We start from the raw sequence: 17371 nt of genomic DNA on the forward strand, positions 1-17371 counted from the left end.
AAAGGACATGTGAATATGCACTTTGTATGGACAAGGTTCTGAATTCTGCAGAAGAAAACAGTCATGGCAACTAGGTGTAACTTCCATTGAAGATAAGCTTTAAATTCTGTATGCTGAGAGCTGGGGACCAATACAACAAGGGGCACAAAGCCATTGGGAAGGAATTCCAACCCTAGTATGTTCTCATGTTCCCTCTTGCTCTGTCCTTGGGTATGTGTGATTATCTGTTATAAAGAACTGCTCATTTTACTTTAAGGGAGTTTGCTGCAGCCAGCAGCAGACTGAGCTGGCAAGGAAACAGTTAGCATAGCTGCCTGGGGGCAGATGGGCTTGCATTCACCCAGGCCTGCTCACTAATTTCTCAGCTGTTTTAAGACATAACTGTGCAGTCACATGCTCCCTAATGAAGAGGAAATGAGAATTATTTTAAGTAGGAGTGTGTTCGTGGCTTTCTTGTGCATACAATTTCATAATGTTTAGCATGTGATCTTCATTCAGCTTCTATATTGTGCTTCTTTAAAATATCTCTAAGCAGAGCAGTCAGATTTGTGACACCCACATTATAATGCATGTACAGGAAAAGGCATTGTCCTATAGTTTCTGGGAGAAGGAGATCCCAACTGTTAACAAACTGCCAACTGAAATTTGCTAAGTGTCAGCTAATATTCTGTAGTGTTCCCCCACTTTTTTTTTTTTTTTTTTTTTTTTCTGTCATCACTGTTATTTTGCCTCCTATCACGCCACCTCTGAGTAGCTTTGGGAAGGAGGGTGTTTTTTGTTTCCCACCTTGCTATTGAATTGGTGTGTTGTCTTGGGAGGGAAGAAGGCAATTAGTTAATACCCAAGTGTTTCCTTTTCCTGAGCAAAGTGAGAAATACCTACTGAAGAAGGATGTGTTACAAGGGTTCACATGTCCTTTCTGTAGGGATCTGAGATATTTTGCAAATCATCAAGAAACTAAAAATTACCAGTGGTTGCTTTTTTTTTTTTTTTTTTTTTTTGCGAGTATTTGCTTTAAGATTACATTTTTCCCCTCATTAAATATTGGTTTCTCTCCATTGGCTTTCATTTCTTCTTTTTGGAGTCACTAATGGTTATAACTAATGAGTACAGCTCAACCTCTTGGTAGATAGGAGACTGGAAATGGTATAAGGGATGTAGTTCTCCTCCACACACAGTAGAATTTGATCTACAATACTTAAATGGTTAAAGAGGATCTTGAGTTGAATGTCTTATATGAGATGTTTGGAATAATACGATAGTGATTCAGGGAAAAAAAAAAACCAACACCCTCTGGAAGACAGAGCTAATTATCCATTAACATTTGGATGCAATGCTTGTCTCACGTTAATTTCCATGCTTGCCAAAATGGTTCTGGCAGAGGAACCAGCTGTAAAATGTAGAAATTAAAAAAATATTGGTTTGGAAGTACTAGATACGCCACACAGTTGGAAGCAGAGGCAGTGGTATAATACATGTGGGAGGAATTACAAGTGGTAACCCCAGAATACAAAGAAGCTCAGGTACACCTTCTGCACCATAACCTCAATAACTCAAAAGGCTTTATGATGAGGATCCCTCAGCTACACAGCGGTACCTTCCTGACCTCACAGAAGTGAGATCAGACTGCTGCAAACCAGCAAAAAATAGGACAATGGCACTCTCTGCTCATAGTTTGTCCAGAAGTTCCTTTTATCATACAGTCCTTTACATGAATAGAGGATGACAGTTTCCCACTTCAGCTGCCAGTGGAAAAAGTATTTTTCTCCCTTCTTCCTTTCTATCTTCATTAGGATAGCCAAAACATCACATTACTCTCTTCATATTCTAAAATCCGAGGGCCTCTCTCTGGCCAATGTATATATACTACAGAAACAGCCATCTTATTTCTCTGTCATACTTAGAAAACTGAATTGCTGTGAATTTGAGATAGACTTCTAGGATGTGCATGAAGGAAGAGATGTGAGTGGCCTTTTTAGCTAAAATAAAAATAACAGACTGAACTGCATACCTGTTAAAGCCAGGTAAGTATTACATGATTAGTTCAGTTTGTCAATTTGTCTTCTGTCAGAGATCTTGTAACTCCTGTAGAGATGCAGGACACCTGTAAACTATGTGTGCTCATTTCTACTTTTGCTCCTTAAAATGTTCCTAGTGATGGCATCCCTCCATGGACACTTCTGTGGAGTTTAATGGGTCAGAACCCCTATAACTGAGACAGAGAGTGTGTGCAGACACGGATTTGGGTACAGAAAGACTGTGTTGACTTGAAAGGCTAAACAACTTAAGTAATTTAGTGTCAGTTAAGTGGGGTTATTCCATGCCTACTGTATTGTGTCTAGCATCAAGCAGCAGCTCAAAGGCGGAAACAAAATAGCGGAAGTCTTTGAGAACATGGCAAAAAGGTAAGATAAGCCTTTTAAAAATCTCTGCCTTTTCTGTAAGGGGAGGAGGAAAATGGGATTGGGAAACAGCACTGCGGAAATGAAAGTGCCTGAACACATCTTCTCTTGATTTGCTTTAATCCCCTACATCCTTCACTACCTTGTACATAGGGTTCAAGAGGCTCACTTATGTAAAAATCTGCCCCATGAGCTGCACAACTGCTATCTGATGTGCAGATAGGGTTTCAAACTTCTCTTCCTGCAAGCCCTAATATTCTTTCCAAAAGGAGACAACCCAGTATATACTGTCTTTTGTGAGTCACTTAAATTCACATGAATTAGGTCCTGATGTGACCTGACGGGACCTGAAATTTAGTCCCAATTACTCTTTACAAGGTGCATATCTCAAGCGACTTGGTGGATTTATGAGTCTTGATATTTTAGAGACTATCCCTGTTTTAACGGCTGGACTGCTGTAATGAATCATCCACAGCCATCTCCTCGTAATTTATTGCCTCAAAACCAGCTGTGAATATTTTCTTCCCATTAAGAGTCATTCCTTTGGGTTTGATGTAATTAATTGTCACTTATGACTTAAAGAAAATATGCCAATAAATATTTATGCCACATGCCCCATCTGTTTTCTCTAGTGCCCTGTACACTCGACGTTTAACAGATTTCTGTATGCCTCATGCTGCAGTTTATGTTAGAGGGAGACTGTGGTTATGATAGCAGCAGGCAGTTATAGAAGTCCACTCTGGAGACAGCACAAGAATCCCATTTCTTGAGACATCAGACCATGGAGGCACTAAGAATAGGACATTTTTTGACATGCTGATGGGGATACAGTGCTAGTACACTACACTATGGCACTTGATCCTCCCAGTTTTGGGCAACCCTACTTACAGCTTTATCAGAGTGAGGCTAAGCATCCAATGCTCTTAAACAAAGGTAGGAAACCACTGCTGTATAAGAATATCACAGAGGGACAGAAGAGAAGATGGCAGATCCAGGCAGAAGATTAATGAGCATTCAAGTCTAAAGTTACGGAGGAAAGAGAGGAAAGGCTGTTGTCAGTCCTCCCCCCTCCAACATGTAAGGAAACTTGTTTGCTGTATAAAACGTGTGTGACACTGAAAATGTGGAAATGCAACTTTTTATAGGAATATTTAATTTCTGCCTGAACATTAGCTCATATATATATAGCTTTTTCTCAGACAAATATGTACAAGAGTAAAAAGAGAAATATATTTTACAGACTACAAATAATCCTTTCAACACAGAGGTCAGTGGTTTTCCGAAAAGGTAATCAGTCTGCCTGCTCTGGGCTCTATAAGGCAGAGAACAACAAGAGGAGTGTTTCTTGTTCCTCTGTGTGAGCTAGAGAGTGGTTCTCTGAAAGGTGCTAATCCTTACCAGAGCACAACACCCACACAAGCCTGAGAAAGGGCTAAGACTCAATGCCACAATCTAGCCTGCAGCTGCTGACTCCTGCTCCTTGTCAGGATATAATTAAGGTATCGTCGGGCTGAATAGGAAGATGGGACTTAAAACTAAAAATACCTCTAGTAATTATGGCTTAGATCTGGAAAGCAATGGCTGGATTTTGATTTCTGAAAGAGACAATGCTGTTCTGGAAGAAGCCTGAGTAACTACTGACTGAAAGGCAAAATAAACACTCTTGTAAGTCTCTGTCCATGTAACAGATTGATGAGTGTGTGTATGTAGGGAGGATATGCATCTTCATGTGTAGGTTTATCTATTTTCTGTGGAGAAATAGGCCTTCACTATGCTTACTAGGAAACGTTCATTCAAACACGATAAAATATGAAGTTGTTTCAGCCACGTATGGTCACTATTCAGGAAGCTGTATTTAAGAATTTTTCTGAATGTGTTTTTGATTTAAAACAAACAGAAAACCTTCTTTGGAATTCGAGTGCACTTCCATACTTGGCTGTGTAAAAGCCCTGCTGAATCAAACCTGGGAAGAAACATCCTCTTTTTTGAACCTTTTAAGATTTATTTCTACCCTTCAGTAAGGGCATGCTCCCCTCCTCTGGAATCTTTGGAGAACATATGGGCCTTGATTAAAAGATAACAAAATGCCCCAGTGCACAGATTTTCACACCCTGACCACTTGGTAACTGCACTAAGAAGTTACTTGGAAGTTATTCTCATATGAAAGAGGTTGATGTAAAACATAAATAGGTATATCTGTACCTAAACTTCTAAAGACATAGTGTCAAATCTTCAAAAACCCTTCGGTGAAGAAACAGATGAAAACCACTCATAATATACTTTAATTTGACTAAAAAGCACACATGCTCTTTTCCTCGAAGTACACCTTGCCAAGGATTCTCCCTTTCTGCATATGTTATCATTCAGTTTGAATTAATTTGTGAGAGCTGTTTCCTGGATGTTTCTGTTCTATCACTTGAGTAAGTACTGGCATTTGTCTGACAATACTGAGAGATGACTCACAGAATTGGCCAGAAAAACTAATTTCTTCATTTCACAATTGCTTTTCTATGTGGTTTGACTTACTGCATGTTCATATGCAGGGGCAGTAAAAAAGTCAAAGAAGGGGATGGGGGAGATGAGACCACAGAAGCTCCTATTCAACCAGCTCAAATTAGTGTGTAATGGCCTTAACCTCCCCCTGAATCTCTTTAAAAACTTGATGGCTAAACTGCCACAAAATTGACAACACCTAAGCATCCACTTAGGGTAGCCATGCTATGCAGTATCAAGGTGAGCGATCAGTTCTGAAAGTCCAGCTGTTACGATGGCAAAATGACATTCTTCATTGTCTCAGTAAATAGAGATCACAGAAAACATGATCTATAATACATCACCTGTTTGTTTTCTTAACAGTCTGCTTCCTTTCTCACCAACCAACAGTCTTGCCACCTTTGATTAAAATAACTATTACTCCCTTTCCTTGATATGCTGATGTCTGTATTCTAGACCAAGTATATTCTACACTTGACTGACCAGCTAACAACCCCATGCTGCAATTCTTCCTCCCCCTGTGCTGATGATGGATTAGGGTTCTTCCATGCAGCATAATCCCATCCAGTTGCTGGTTACAGCCTACCATCCCTGCTTCCCTAGTCATGTCATCTTCCCCTCTCCACTATGCTCCCAGCATTCATCAGGCCACTTGTAGGACCACTGCACATGGGCAGGGGGTCAGGCAGAAGCAACAAAAATCTAGTTAAGAGGGCACTATAGCAGCACTGAATTTGGCCTAAATTGGGGCTGAATACGTCCTTTTCCTCTCCCTCCACTCTGTCCATGAGCTCCTGCTGCTCCCTTGGGCTGGAGCTAACCAGTATACAACTCTGTGTCTATGCATATACCCTGTACTGTACATGTACTTGTATGGAGTACTCTGGTGTGAGCATTTGGAAGTATTGTTACAGAGTAGGAGTGCTTGCAAGAGGGAAAGTTGCTGGACTATTTCAAGAATGTTTCAAATCTTTAAGCTCTTTATTGAAACTTCTCTCACCCATCTGCCTGCAAAGCCAGACTTTTTTTCAGTTATAAGGAGCCATAAAAAGATTTAAAAATGACCTTTAGTAATCTTGACAAATCCTGATACTTTAAAAACTGGTATCTTGTTATGCCAAGGTAAGAAATGAGCACTGCTTTTTATTGGTTTCTTTTGTTCCAAGTGAAGAGCAGGGATTTTCGGTCATCTATATCCATCACTGCTACCTAATAGTGTTAAGTTTGTGTTTTTATTACTCCAAGATACCTTGCATTAAAAATTGCAGTATTTATATCATAGACAGCATTTCTGCCAAATTCTGGAAATCCCATTACCCCTGACACGGAAGTGCACTGTTTGGGAAGGGAAGGGTGTATTTTATTGGTTTTCAAGATCAATTCTTTGCAGGCTGGCATGGTGTAGGAAGGCCTGCTTCCCAGCCTCCATGGGGGGACAAGATGATTGCGTGAAGTGAGGGCATGATGCTGCATTTTATGGGGATATTACTGGAGCCTAGGGCCATTTTGAAAGAATATATCTATATATAGATATAGATATAGATATTTTTTTTCAGTGCAAATGTCAGTTCTAAAGGCTTTTCTATTTTTTACTGGACTGGAACATAAAAGTCCAGGGGACTTCTGGAAAACTTACTGCTGTGAGTTACACATCTCAAGTTAAATGAATGGCAAGTGTCTTGCAGGACTATAATTCTATCATTTTGTTTTGTTTTGCTGTGCTTATTTTCTAAATAAATCTTTCCATGAAGAATTCCTAAAAGACAATTAAGATTCAGCTTCAGTATCATGGCAATGCCACCTTAATCATACTGATGCTTACTGCACAGGCAGTGAAAAGAAAAACATCAAATCTTAAGATCTGTGGAATCATAAATGACTTTTTTGTATGCATTATTAAGACTTTGTGCTTTAGGTGAGTTTCTGGCTAAAAGACAAAACTGCAAATCATCTAAGGAAGAATTTCAGTTTCTTAACCCATACTAACATAGGCCAACCATACACGATTAGCACTTGTAATTAAATACTCTAGCTCTATGGAGGGAAAGCAGGGACAAAGTACCTACCAGGTTTTTCTTTTTAAATAAGGTTTGCTTAAAACCACGTCCAAAGCAGCGAACATTTGATGTAGGTCCAATGAAAAATAGTTGGTGACAATGTAGTGGACAAAGATATATATAATGTGAAGCCACATACATTTGATGGCATCTCTGCAGGGGTTATAAGAATGTCGCATCATAGATATTTTAACCATGTTTATAAGTCATTCTGTACAACATCGTGTTTTATGAATATTTTATTCTATTAGGTGGATTTTGACTGTTCTCATCCAGTGTAAACAAAGCAAGACTTGTGTAATTAAACTACACTTATAATTTATACTCTCTAATTATAATATCACAAAACTATGTATTTAATTTTGCAGCAGTAAACTGTTGCAAAACAGTATTATTTTTAATCATCATTTAATTTAATGTTTAGCAATTACTCATTCTTTTAGGAGGAAAAAAGTCAGGTGCTAGAGCATTCTACCACATATACTCATAAGACCAGTGTAGAAGTTCTTTGCAGGAGTTTAACATTTTTAAGCAGACAGCATGGCAAAATCTGAAAGGGGTCATCTGAAACAGGGAGGGTAGCACACTTCAGTGCAGGGACATTTTAAAGAGATCTGTTAAGAAGTTTCATTTCAACACAGAAATGGAAGAAAACAGCACTACGGCCTAGGACCTTCACGCTCTCCCATCAAAATGTCACTTCTTGTTCACATAAATCTCTTTCAGCAGCCCCTTCCTGGTAGCCTCTGCAAGAAGTCTTCATAGAAAGCCCTAATAACTAATATTTAGCCCTGTCCACCTGGGCTAAATTCCAGGGTACCTCATCTAATTTCCTAAGTGTAAACACAGAGAATTGGACAAAAAATAGTTCTTAGTCTTCTACAGAAATTAGAAGAAGACAGGACAAGACAACCTTTCAAACTCTGTTTACATCATACTCATAATACATATAACACTTTTGATAGACAGCTGACCAACATACCACAAAGTTGGCATAAAAACAGAGAACAGGTATCACATCTAGTTATTATTTCTCCCTGTGGTTTCTATTGTTCATCCTTGCAGATGACCACAGTCCTTGGATTAAATATGGACACGCTAGTATTTCTTCTATTATGATGGGTTACCAGAACTTGAAGTAATGAAAAAAATATATTCCACAAACACTGTTCTATTTTCAGAGCCCAGGAAAATATCTCCAACTTAGACAAATATGCAGTACCATTCCTCTAACACAATTTATTATTTTTATATCAAAATGTCTATCTTTTCATTAACCAGTTTGGAGTTTAATGGACTATTACATGTACCAAAATGCCCATTCTGTTAAAAAATTCTCTTTGGAAAAGAAATCTGTTATAACTGAGTTACATGTTTAGTGTTTTAATAAACTGATTTTAGTATACTTGGTGAGCATATGTAGGACAGCCATCACTCTATTTTTACTTGTACTAAATGTGCTAATCTGTAATGGGAGATAATGAATACAACATTTCTGAAATTTATGTTCATATGGTCTTGTTGCATTTATAGTTACAGTAAGATTAGGCCTCTTATAACTAAACGTGAACTCTTCCAAGTGAAAACTGAACATTATAGCTAAATGTATTAAAAACTATCTTTGAGAAAAGCAACCATTAATGATCTAGTACATTTTAGATTTATTTTTTCCTTCTGCAAACCTAATGACAACTTTGATTAAAACATCTCTGGCACTATTGGCAACAGCAGCTTATAAAGTCTCCATAAAAGAGAAATTAAAGCATATTTTCCACAAAGGGCAGTCTGGTTTGCTGTCTAACTGAGTAGCTGGGGAAACTACTCCATGGTCATATTCCTCCTCATTGCTGCTGTCATCACTTGTTTAGAGTCAGACACTGGAAAGAACTCAGAACGAAATGCTTTGCAGGTTCTGCATATGATGCTGAACTTCATGCTCGAACAGTGGTTAAGTGCTCCCTGTTCCTGAGTTTGCTCATGTTCTGTGCACAGCCGGATATACATGTACCTAAGGTGGGGAGAGCAATTTGGGGGGGGGACAACAGTAAAAAGTAGCGTGTTTACACTCTGGTCTCCATGTCGGGTTTGATGATTAACATCAAAGTTTCCTAGTCTACTGCTTGCACTTACATTAGTTCTGTAATATTTTAGGTACTCGAGTTAAAATTCTGTCCTGCACTACCTCTGAGATTAAATCAATCAGGAGCATGAACAAAGCTTCCGTTCTGCTAATAACAGTTTGAGTGACTATTTAATTCAAAAGAATAACTTTTCAGGGACAGATCAAAAACTGTTTCCACACCACTAAACACCTTCCATCTTGATATGAACAGTGATGTTCCAAAAGAACATTTAACAACTTAGTTTCTAAATGAATGCTCTTTCTATATATTTTAATTTCAATTAATATATTATTGTGAATTCTATTTCTATCCGGTGAATACAATATCATGTATTTCAATATCTCTATTTCAGCACAATCTCTTCCATAGTTATAATTGTAAATTCCAAAATCAACTAGGTACTAAACTTTCTCTTTGAAAATTACAGAACATTTGTGTGTATGTGTGTGCATAGAGCTGGCATTGTGTGCAGAAAGCTGCATAGGGAAATTTGGCTGTCTTCTGAGCACGCTATGCAAGTGAGCAGGCAATGGGGGAAGACAACTTAGCAGACCTTGTCTGAAAGCAGATTCTAGTTATCCTTTTATGTAAGAAAGGGGTCCGCCAAGAGCTTGTAGTTTCGGGTGGAATTAGGAACTGTCAGGCAGAAGCCTCATGGTACATCTCTGTCCACCCCACTGCCTCCATGCAGAACTATACCATCATACTGTCGTAACAAAAGCTGTTTTATTAGGAAAGAGTTTTGTCTTTTTTACCTTCTCTTTGACAAAGGGGATTAAAAGAAAGTTATCACCCCGCATGACTTTGTCAGGGAAAGCTGTGGACCTTTAGCACGTGCGAGATTTGGGTCTGAGACTTATTGAAACACCTTATCTATGAAACTCCTTTTGATATTATAATGAAAGTCATTTCAGTACTTCTGACTCTTCTATCACATCTGTAAAATGGTAAGAGTAATGCTTATTTTCCCTACAGGGGGACTGACCAAGGCTAGATAAAACCTGATTTGTGCTTTCGAGGGGAAAAGGTTTAGTGGCAGTAATGTGGGGGGTTGTGTGTATCGAGAAGCTGTACTGGTTATTTTCCAACCACGTCTGAGAATAGTCTTGCTTTAATGATCTATATTTCTCAGTAGCGTCAAAGCTTAACATACCAAAAAGCAAGGCACATTTCATTTTTATATTATTAGGGGTATTCATTTCCTCTGAAAAAATAAGCCTTTTTTTTTTTTTTAAGGATGTGAAATACTGAACAGTAAAACCAAGTAACTGTGGTAAATGTCTCTTGTGTTAAAAGCAATCCTTTTCTGTATCAAGAAACAAGGATACCACTGATTACCTGCCTGATTACCCTGTTCTGGTTAAGAATATATTCAAGGATACTGCTCAATCAACATACTGCTCATTTCAGCTGTAGTTGAACAATGTTGTGTACTTTCTAATACTGTGACTTTTCTGCTTGGGAGAATGATAAAGAGGAAACTGAGCTCTGTTTAGTTTTGGGAGTCTTGGAAATTAGTACCATTCCATCCAACTAACCATTCCTCTTTAATACCCCCTTCCTTGTTTCACCCAGAATCATCCAAAGTAGCGATGCAGAAGTCTGTTTCTCACCTTATACCTATGTGGTTGCTTACTAGCACGCACTAATTAGGTTATGCGTTTTGATCACCCTGTCTTTTTGGAGCTGATAGTTGAATGGACAGCATGACATTGAGTCCTAAAACCTTTGACCCTGTTCCCAACTTTTACATGCTCTAAAAGCATGTTTTCTAAGTAATTCTGGTTCCTTGTTTGGTTTTGGTCCTTGGTTTGTTGAGATTTTTTTTTTTTTTCAGAAGGAGACATGACTTCTCTGCTCCCTGTTCTGCCAATGTCAGTGGGGAGGTGAGGGCTGAAGTTACAGTGTAGTATCACTACTGTTCTTAGCCTCCTATTTTACCCCCTGGCAAGACACAATGCCTCCAGTCATCACCACCATGGGATGGAAATTCAGTTCCTTGACAGAAGGCATCTGGTTTTTGTCAGCCAGAGCTGACACATGCATGTCCTTGAGGCAATCCCAGCACAATCTGCAAGAGTCCTCATCTGGTCATTAGATCGTGCAGCATGAGCAGTGCTGGAAACCTTTCACCTGAGAAAACTTTCACTACTAGTAGTTTTGCTAATAGCAGTAGTAGTAGTCAGTAACTACTCCTGGAGTCAGAGAGGAGCAAGCAAACAGGATTCCTTGGTAAGGATCTGCTCTTCAAGTCCTTTCTCAAATGAAAAACAATTACAACTATAGAGATGTACTGCCATCCACATTTATGTAGATGGTACATATATGTTAAAAGCTTCTATTCTTTCAAATACAAGCTCAGCCAAAAGCTGTTCTTAATTTAATTGCATTATAACAATACTTGGGGAAACTTAAATTTCATTTCAAATGTAGAAAAATTCCATTTGAGTTCTTTAGTAGCTTCTCCTCATCTAAGATGGAGTTTTCTCTCTAATTGGACCTCTATGCCCTCCAGAACATGGAGCAGCTTTTTAAACATTTGCTCATTCCTACCTGCCCCTTAACAAGTTACAGTTTAGAATAATTTTCTTCTTGGTTTATTTTTATCTGTTGTTAGTTGCAGGCTACAAGCATACTTGAAAGAGGAGGACCAAAGTCTGAAGCCAAATGTGGGGAAACCTCTGAAGCAATCTTTATTAACGTATTCTGTATAGAAATCTGTATGCAAATTTTTGCTTTGGATGTTTGCTTTTAACAGAAAGATGGAAACTACAGAAACTATAGATAGATTGCTATAATTTTGGAGTCAGTTAGTCACTGTCTTTTTTTAATCTAACATGTACTGTGATTGCCCCCGCACCTTACCCAAATAGCTCTCAATGGACTTTTCCCCAGAGGAGATCATAGTGAGTACTTACTGAGGCACAGTTGCTTTCTGACTTGTCTTCCAGAAAGCCAATTTGGCATGGTGTCCTCTGATTCTGCAGCCAGTAGTCTGTTGATTCTAGCAGACTGTTACTGCAGAGAATCTGTTAAAATAGTTAAAAATAGTTAAAATAATTAAAAAAAAAAATTAGTCCTACTCTGCTTTGGGGTTTGAACTCTATTGTTTGAGCTCAAAGAAAATATTGCCTACAAATATTTTTGGAAGGTAAGACTGGGACCCCTGTTTCCATTTCATCTGGACCTGTCCTTGTACCTAAGATTCAAGTAACACATATCCTCTAAAGTACTAGCCAATTTTCTCTATGAACTGAAAGTCCTTGAAGGAAATGCCTTATATATGTATATATAATATATATATATATATATATATATATATATATATATATTATATATAGTATGTGAAAATATTGCTAGGGAGTTCTGTTCTATGTTAAAGTGGCAACAGAGATGTTAGAAAAACTAATTATTTAATTCTACCAGTGTGTATAAACTTGCAGCTTTTATGATTTCAGGGACTGCCTAAGCTACAGATCCTTTCTTCTTAAATATATTTTTCTGCTTTTTGAGAAGCTAAAGTACTTAAGACCTGTCATAATGAATACTGAGCTTAGTCAGCACACTGAGACCAAAACTTTGAGTTTAATCTCTCTGTGTTGACTCAGTCCTACAACATATGCCTCAAGCTTTAATCTAACAAAAACAAAGTGGGACTACAGCTAATCTGTAGGCTATAAAGAACCAAAGCTAGTTTTGCAAGTCTGATGCTTCAGATTGAAGTGAATTCCTTATTTGGTACCCCTGTACTAATATGCACAGTGTTCAGGGGGGTCAAATTGCCCTTTAAATAAATAGACCTCCAATATGTTCCTGCAACGTATCTGTAGAAAATTATGCTCAGAAAGGACTGTCTTTTTGAGCACGGCATGAGATTTCTTTGAAATGCCATCAAGTCTGGAAATGAGTCATGGCCCTGGGCTGGTGGTGCCCAGCCACAACCAGAACAGTACTGCAGTGACTACACAGCCAGTCTCTGCACAATTTAAGGGGGCTAAAGAATCACATCTGAAAACAGGCAGGCTTGTGAGTTATTAAATTTACATGGCCACTGCAACATCCATAGCAAGCTGGGGAGACAGCTGACAACATTAGGAATCATTAGTTCATGTTTGCCTTTTTATTGAGAGCATGAAGCCTGGATCAGTTTATCCTAACTTCCAGTAGGGATGGAAGTGGAGCTGAGAGGTACCAGGGGTTGAATTCCTATGGTGTCAAGACTGTATTAAAAACAAAAAAGGTTGTTTCTAGCTGAGTTTATTCTCTAATATGGTACAAAGGACAAATAATTGAGAATGGGGAAGCATGAAAGAGGAGGTACTCATATGCACAACTTGAGGAATTTTACTAGCCAACGAAGAGGTACACTGACCCCCTTCCTAGACGAAGTGTGCTCTCTGGCTGTACAAAAAGCCTGTCAGCCTAGCTGACTCAGCTCTTAATTCAGTTTAAGGCATGTATTCCAGGTACTGTGATAGTCTACAAGTAGGGAAGCAAAGGATAAAAACTCCGTCTGGAGAAAATGATCTACAGGTTAACGATTTGTCATGTTTTTTACACCCTGCAACATTCTTGCATGAAAAAGAGGGATGCTAAGTATTTTTGAAACAACTAAGTAACAGGAGAAAAAGAATAGCAACAACAGCGATGATACTTACAGAATATTTTATATGGCCTATCATCCCCTGGCAGTAATATTAAGAAGCATGTTTGGGAAATAGATGTATGTTTTATTTGCACTTTTTGGGGGGACAGTTACATGAAAATAGGCTGTACTCTATCTTTTAGCCTTTTACTTTAATAATGATATTTTAAAATACGCATTTGTCCTCCTGTCCCGGAAAAAAATCTATCCACAGTATCTTCTGTTACCTTACTGCATATTTTACATTGACATGTTTGTCCTACTTCAGGAACACTTGCTTTTGAGCCTAGTCCCATTCCTTAAGAAGTGAGAACTAGTGAGGCCTCTTCACTTCTCAGGGAAGATGAATGACTGTGGAAAGCTCATATGGCCAGCTGACACAATTTTCTAACACTCGTGGGCAATCCAGAAGTAAGCTTATTAACACATACAGACTAACAGCCACTCTAATTTTTACCTTTCTGGAAGAAAGTCAGATAGTTATTACTGTTCTCACTGTAATATTCTCTATTGATCACTGAATCAAAGTCAGTGGAGGATGGACGAGGAAGCAATAGGGAACACCACAGCCCATAAACTGGGGCTTGCTTTGGTGCCCTCCTTCAGTGCCCTCTAAAAGGTTATGCACCTTTGTGCTTCTTTCTTCATCATGCCAAAAGAAGATAAGTTTTTATGCAAAGACTCTCAGTACTCTAGCCCTGCTATGGGATTTCTTCTGAATACAAATGTGGGGCTCTCAAAATACTCCGAAAAAAACAGCGTGCCCAAAGACTCTTCTGAGAATGACAAAAACTTGTGAATGCTTCACATCACCACCAGTTTCTTCTTGGGGACTGCTAGCTAATCTCATGTACCAGCTCAATGACTCTGCACTCAATAGATTTTATAGCTTCTTGTCCCAGGGTGAATGGATTCCTGCCACCATAACTAACTCTGGGACTAGATGGGAAAAATAATATATTTCATATCCCAAAGAAACAATTTCCTGTTACTGTCATAAATTTAGCCTTTTTATTCTTATTTTTTAAGAAGTGTTTTCAAATGGTGAAATACTGAAACATTATACGCTGGTTGGTAAAATCTAGAATCTAGCGTATTTTCAAAAAAAAAAAAATCCAACAAAACAAAAGTCTATCTTCTGTGGCTTTTATGAAGATAAAGAATTCAACATATACATACACGGACACACATACACATTTTCACATATATACATGGTTTCAGATTTCATCTGGTTCGAGATATTATCATGCTCAAGCATTGAAGTTCTAATTACTTTTTAGACATGATTTCCATAGGTAGGAAACAATCCTCTTTAGTTCAAATAGCTTTTTCAGCAGCATGAGGTCTTGTATCATTTCCTTAAAAATCATAGTGAAATTGTCTTCTGCTTTAATGGCTTCAGATCTTTCCCAAATCTGACAGTTTCAGAGAAATCAGAACAGGCAGAAATTATCATGCAGAAACAAGCTTCCAAAAACCTTGGTGGTACTCTTCTTTTTCTCCTAAGGACTTGGTGTGCACACATCCTTTCTCTTCAGAACAGCTAGATCACAGCAGATGTACACTGTAGATGACTAACCCACAAAATGAGATGGGCATTCCAAACTTCAGCTAGTTTTCTTCCTATGAGATATTAAATCATTCTTGGTATCTCTATCTTGCTTTCAGGGGATGTTCTAATCAGGAAGCAAATACAGGTAACATATTAGCAGAAGAAATAACTCTCCCGAAAAATTATTTTAGTCAGGTCAGGTCACCGTTGTCAAGCCTGGGGATCACTCCAGGATGATTTATATGTTTCAGGGCTTTACAATGGATGTCATTTTTGTATGCAGCTTTTCATTATAGACTTTGAAGTCAAGAGTAGAGATTATTACATGGAAGATTTGGACAGTATGTGATTTTCAGTAACCCTGAGGAGATGAATGGCATTAGTAGAGTGGTGTTCTCCCTGGCCCATATTCTGCTCTCACGTGTGCACAAAGAATGCTGCACATGCATTGAGCATGCAGCCAGAAATTTGAAGAAGAGTGCAACAGGCATGCCATTTTTTTACCATTGGAGGTCTGAGAAAATATTTTCCAGCAATTAAGATTTGAAGAAGATAGGTGAGAAAAGCAAAATAAGATATACTTGAGCCCATGCAGCAGGTCAGAAATTTAAGGAATACAAGAAGGCCTGAAGTTATCTGGAAAGCCTCTGGAAATTACTCAAAAAAGACCACTGTGGGAAAGGGAGGCATGCAGGAACGTGTGGGAGAAGCCTTCTTCCTCTGGTTTTAACATCTGAATGGTGTTCAGGAGACAGAAGGTGACTTTTGAATAAGCAGTGGCAGGAAGGAGAAGTAAACTTTGGATGTTTAAATTCTACCTTCTGAAATGCAGGTTTCTGCATTATGACTGTTACAGACGTTATTGTTAAGAACCCTCCCACTAATACTTGTATGCAGGAAGGATAATTTGGACCACTCCACAATCTTGATCACTGTTGGTTTACATGCTCCTGCTATGAAAAAATTCAAGTATCCATGTGAACTTTTGAGCATATTTCTGTGGTAGCAGACAGCAATGTTATCATGGTCAAAGACATGCGTGTATAGGAGTAAGCTTAATACTCCTAGGATCTAACTATTGTAGGACAATTCTACTACTGTATTTATATAAGTGGGAATTTGCATATGTATTCAAACGTGCCAGGATAGTTGTGCTTTTAAGGAATATACTGAAGTCCTTCTACTACAGTAATGTATGACTGCAATGGTCAAAAGTATGTAAGCATGAAGGAGTTGGCCTAAACTGTCAGGGCTAACGAATGAAAAGAAATGCCAGCAGAATTATTACTCAGAGATGTAACTCTATGTTCTGATTGCCATTTTTGCTTTTAGTGATCTTTTCAAAAATATACTGAGCGGCTCTGTCCCAAAGGTAAGAAACCTAAACTTGTACTACTTCAGCTGTCAGTCAGCATCCTTCTTTTTCATAGCCTACAATTTTAATGTAGAAATTGAGAAAATTTCCTGCTCCTATCTTGTAGTTTTCTATATTCTTATCTAATTGAGACGAGTTCTGGGCCAATCCCACTGGCATATATTGTTAGCAGTTTTTCTGAATTCAGTGAGGTTGCTTCTGATCTGCAATGGTACAACTGAAAACAGAACTTTATTCATTGACCATACTTATGTGTAACAGCTGCACACACTATACTGCTGTATATCTGGTTCAGAGCAGGATCATCACACTCAGAAAATAATTCAGGATGAATTTGCATCATGCACAAAATGTGAAATCAGCAGTAATTCATGGTTCTAAAAAAAAAGTTTTCCACTCTCATCTGGAGACTCAGCCGTCAGCATTACTCAGTGTGCTGTGAATCAATGAACTAAATCAGCCTCTAGCAGAGTGAGGATTAGAAAAGTCACTCTTTCCCAGAGGAAAATACTGCATACCAGTTTAGTGTAACAGCTTCCTGCTCCCTGATTTAGATCGCAAGGCATTAAAATACAGTAAATATCTATAACTGAGACAACATTAAAATGGCCCTGCTCCACAAATGAAACATCTGCGTCTTCATGGCAGATCATCTTAATTGCTTTGGTTAATTACTACTCATCAAAAAAGATATTAGAGTGGAACATACAGAATGAGTTTTCAA

General features: G+C 38.3%; 1 protein-coding gene and 1 long non-coding RNA gene across 11 annotated transcripts in view; one reads left to right on the top strand and one right to left on the bottom strand.

Moving 5' to 3' along the window:
• Positions 1–17371, top strand: part of LOC137860988 (uncharacterized) — a 196984-nt gene that overhangs the window by 39274 nt on the left and 140339 nt on the right. The gene's annotated exons all lie outside the window — the stretch shown is intronic.
• The window catches only part of SPHKAP (SPHK1 interactor, AKAP domain containing), a 98066-nt gene that overhangs the window by 35257 nt on the left and 45438 nt on the right, over positions 1–17371 (bottom strand). For 8 of the 10 annotated variants that reach the window (XM_068691863.1, XM_068691859.1, XM_068691860.1 and 5 more), the window contains one exon: positions 11994–12104. The exons of the other annotated variants lie outside the window; for them this stretch is intronic. In XM_068691863.1, the coding sequence (XP_068547964.1) occupies positions 11994–12104 (111 nt within the window). The remainder of the gene's footprint in view (positions 1–11993; positions 12105–17371) is intronic. 10 annotated transcript variants of the gene reach the window in all.

The sequence above is a fragment of the Anas acuta genome, chromosome 9 (genome assembly GCF_963932015.1).
Source record: "Anas acuta chromosome 9, bAnaAcu1.1, whole genome shotgun sequence".
NCBI classification, from domain to species: domain Eukaryota; kingdom Metazoa; phylum Chordata; class Aves; order Anseriformes; family Anatidae; genus Anas; species Anas acuta.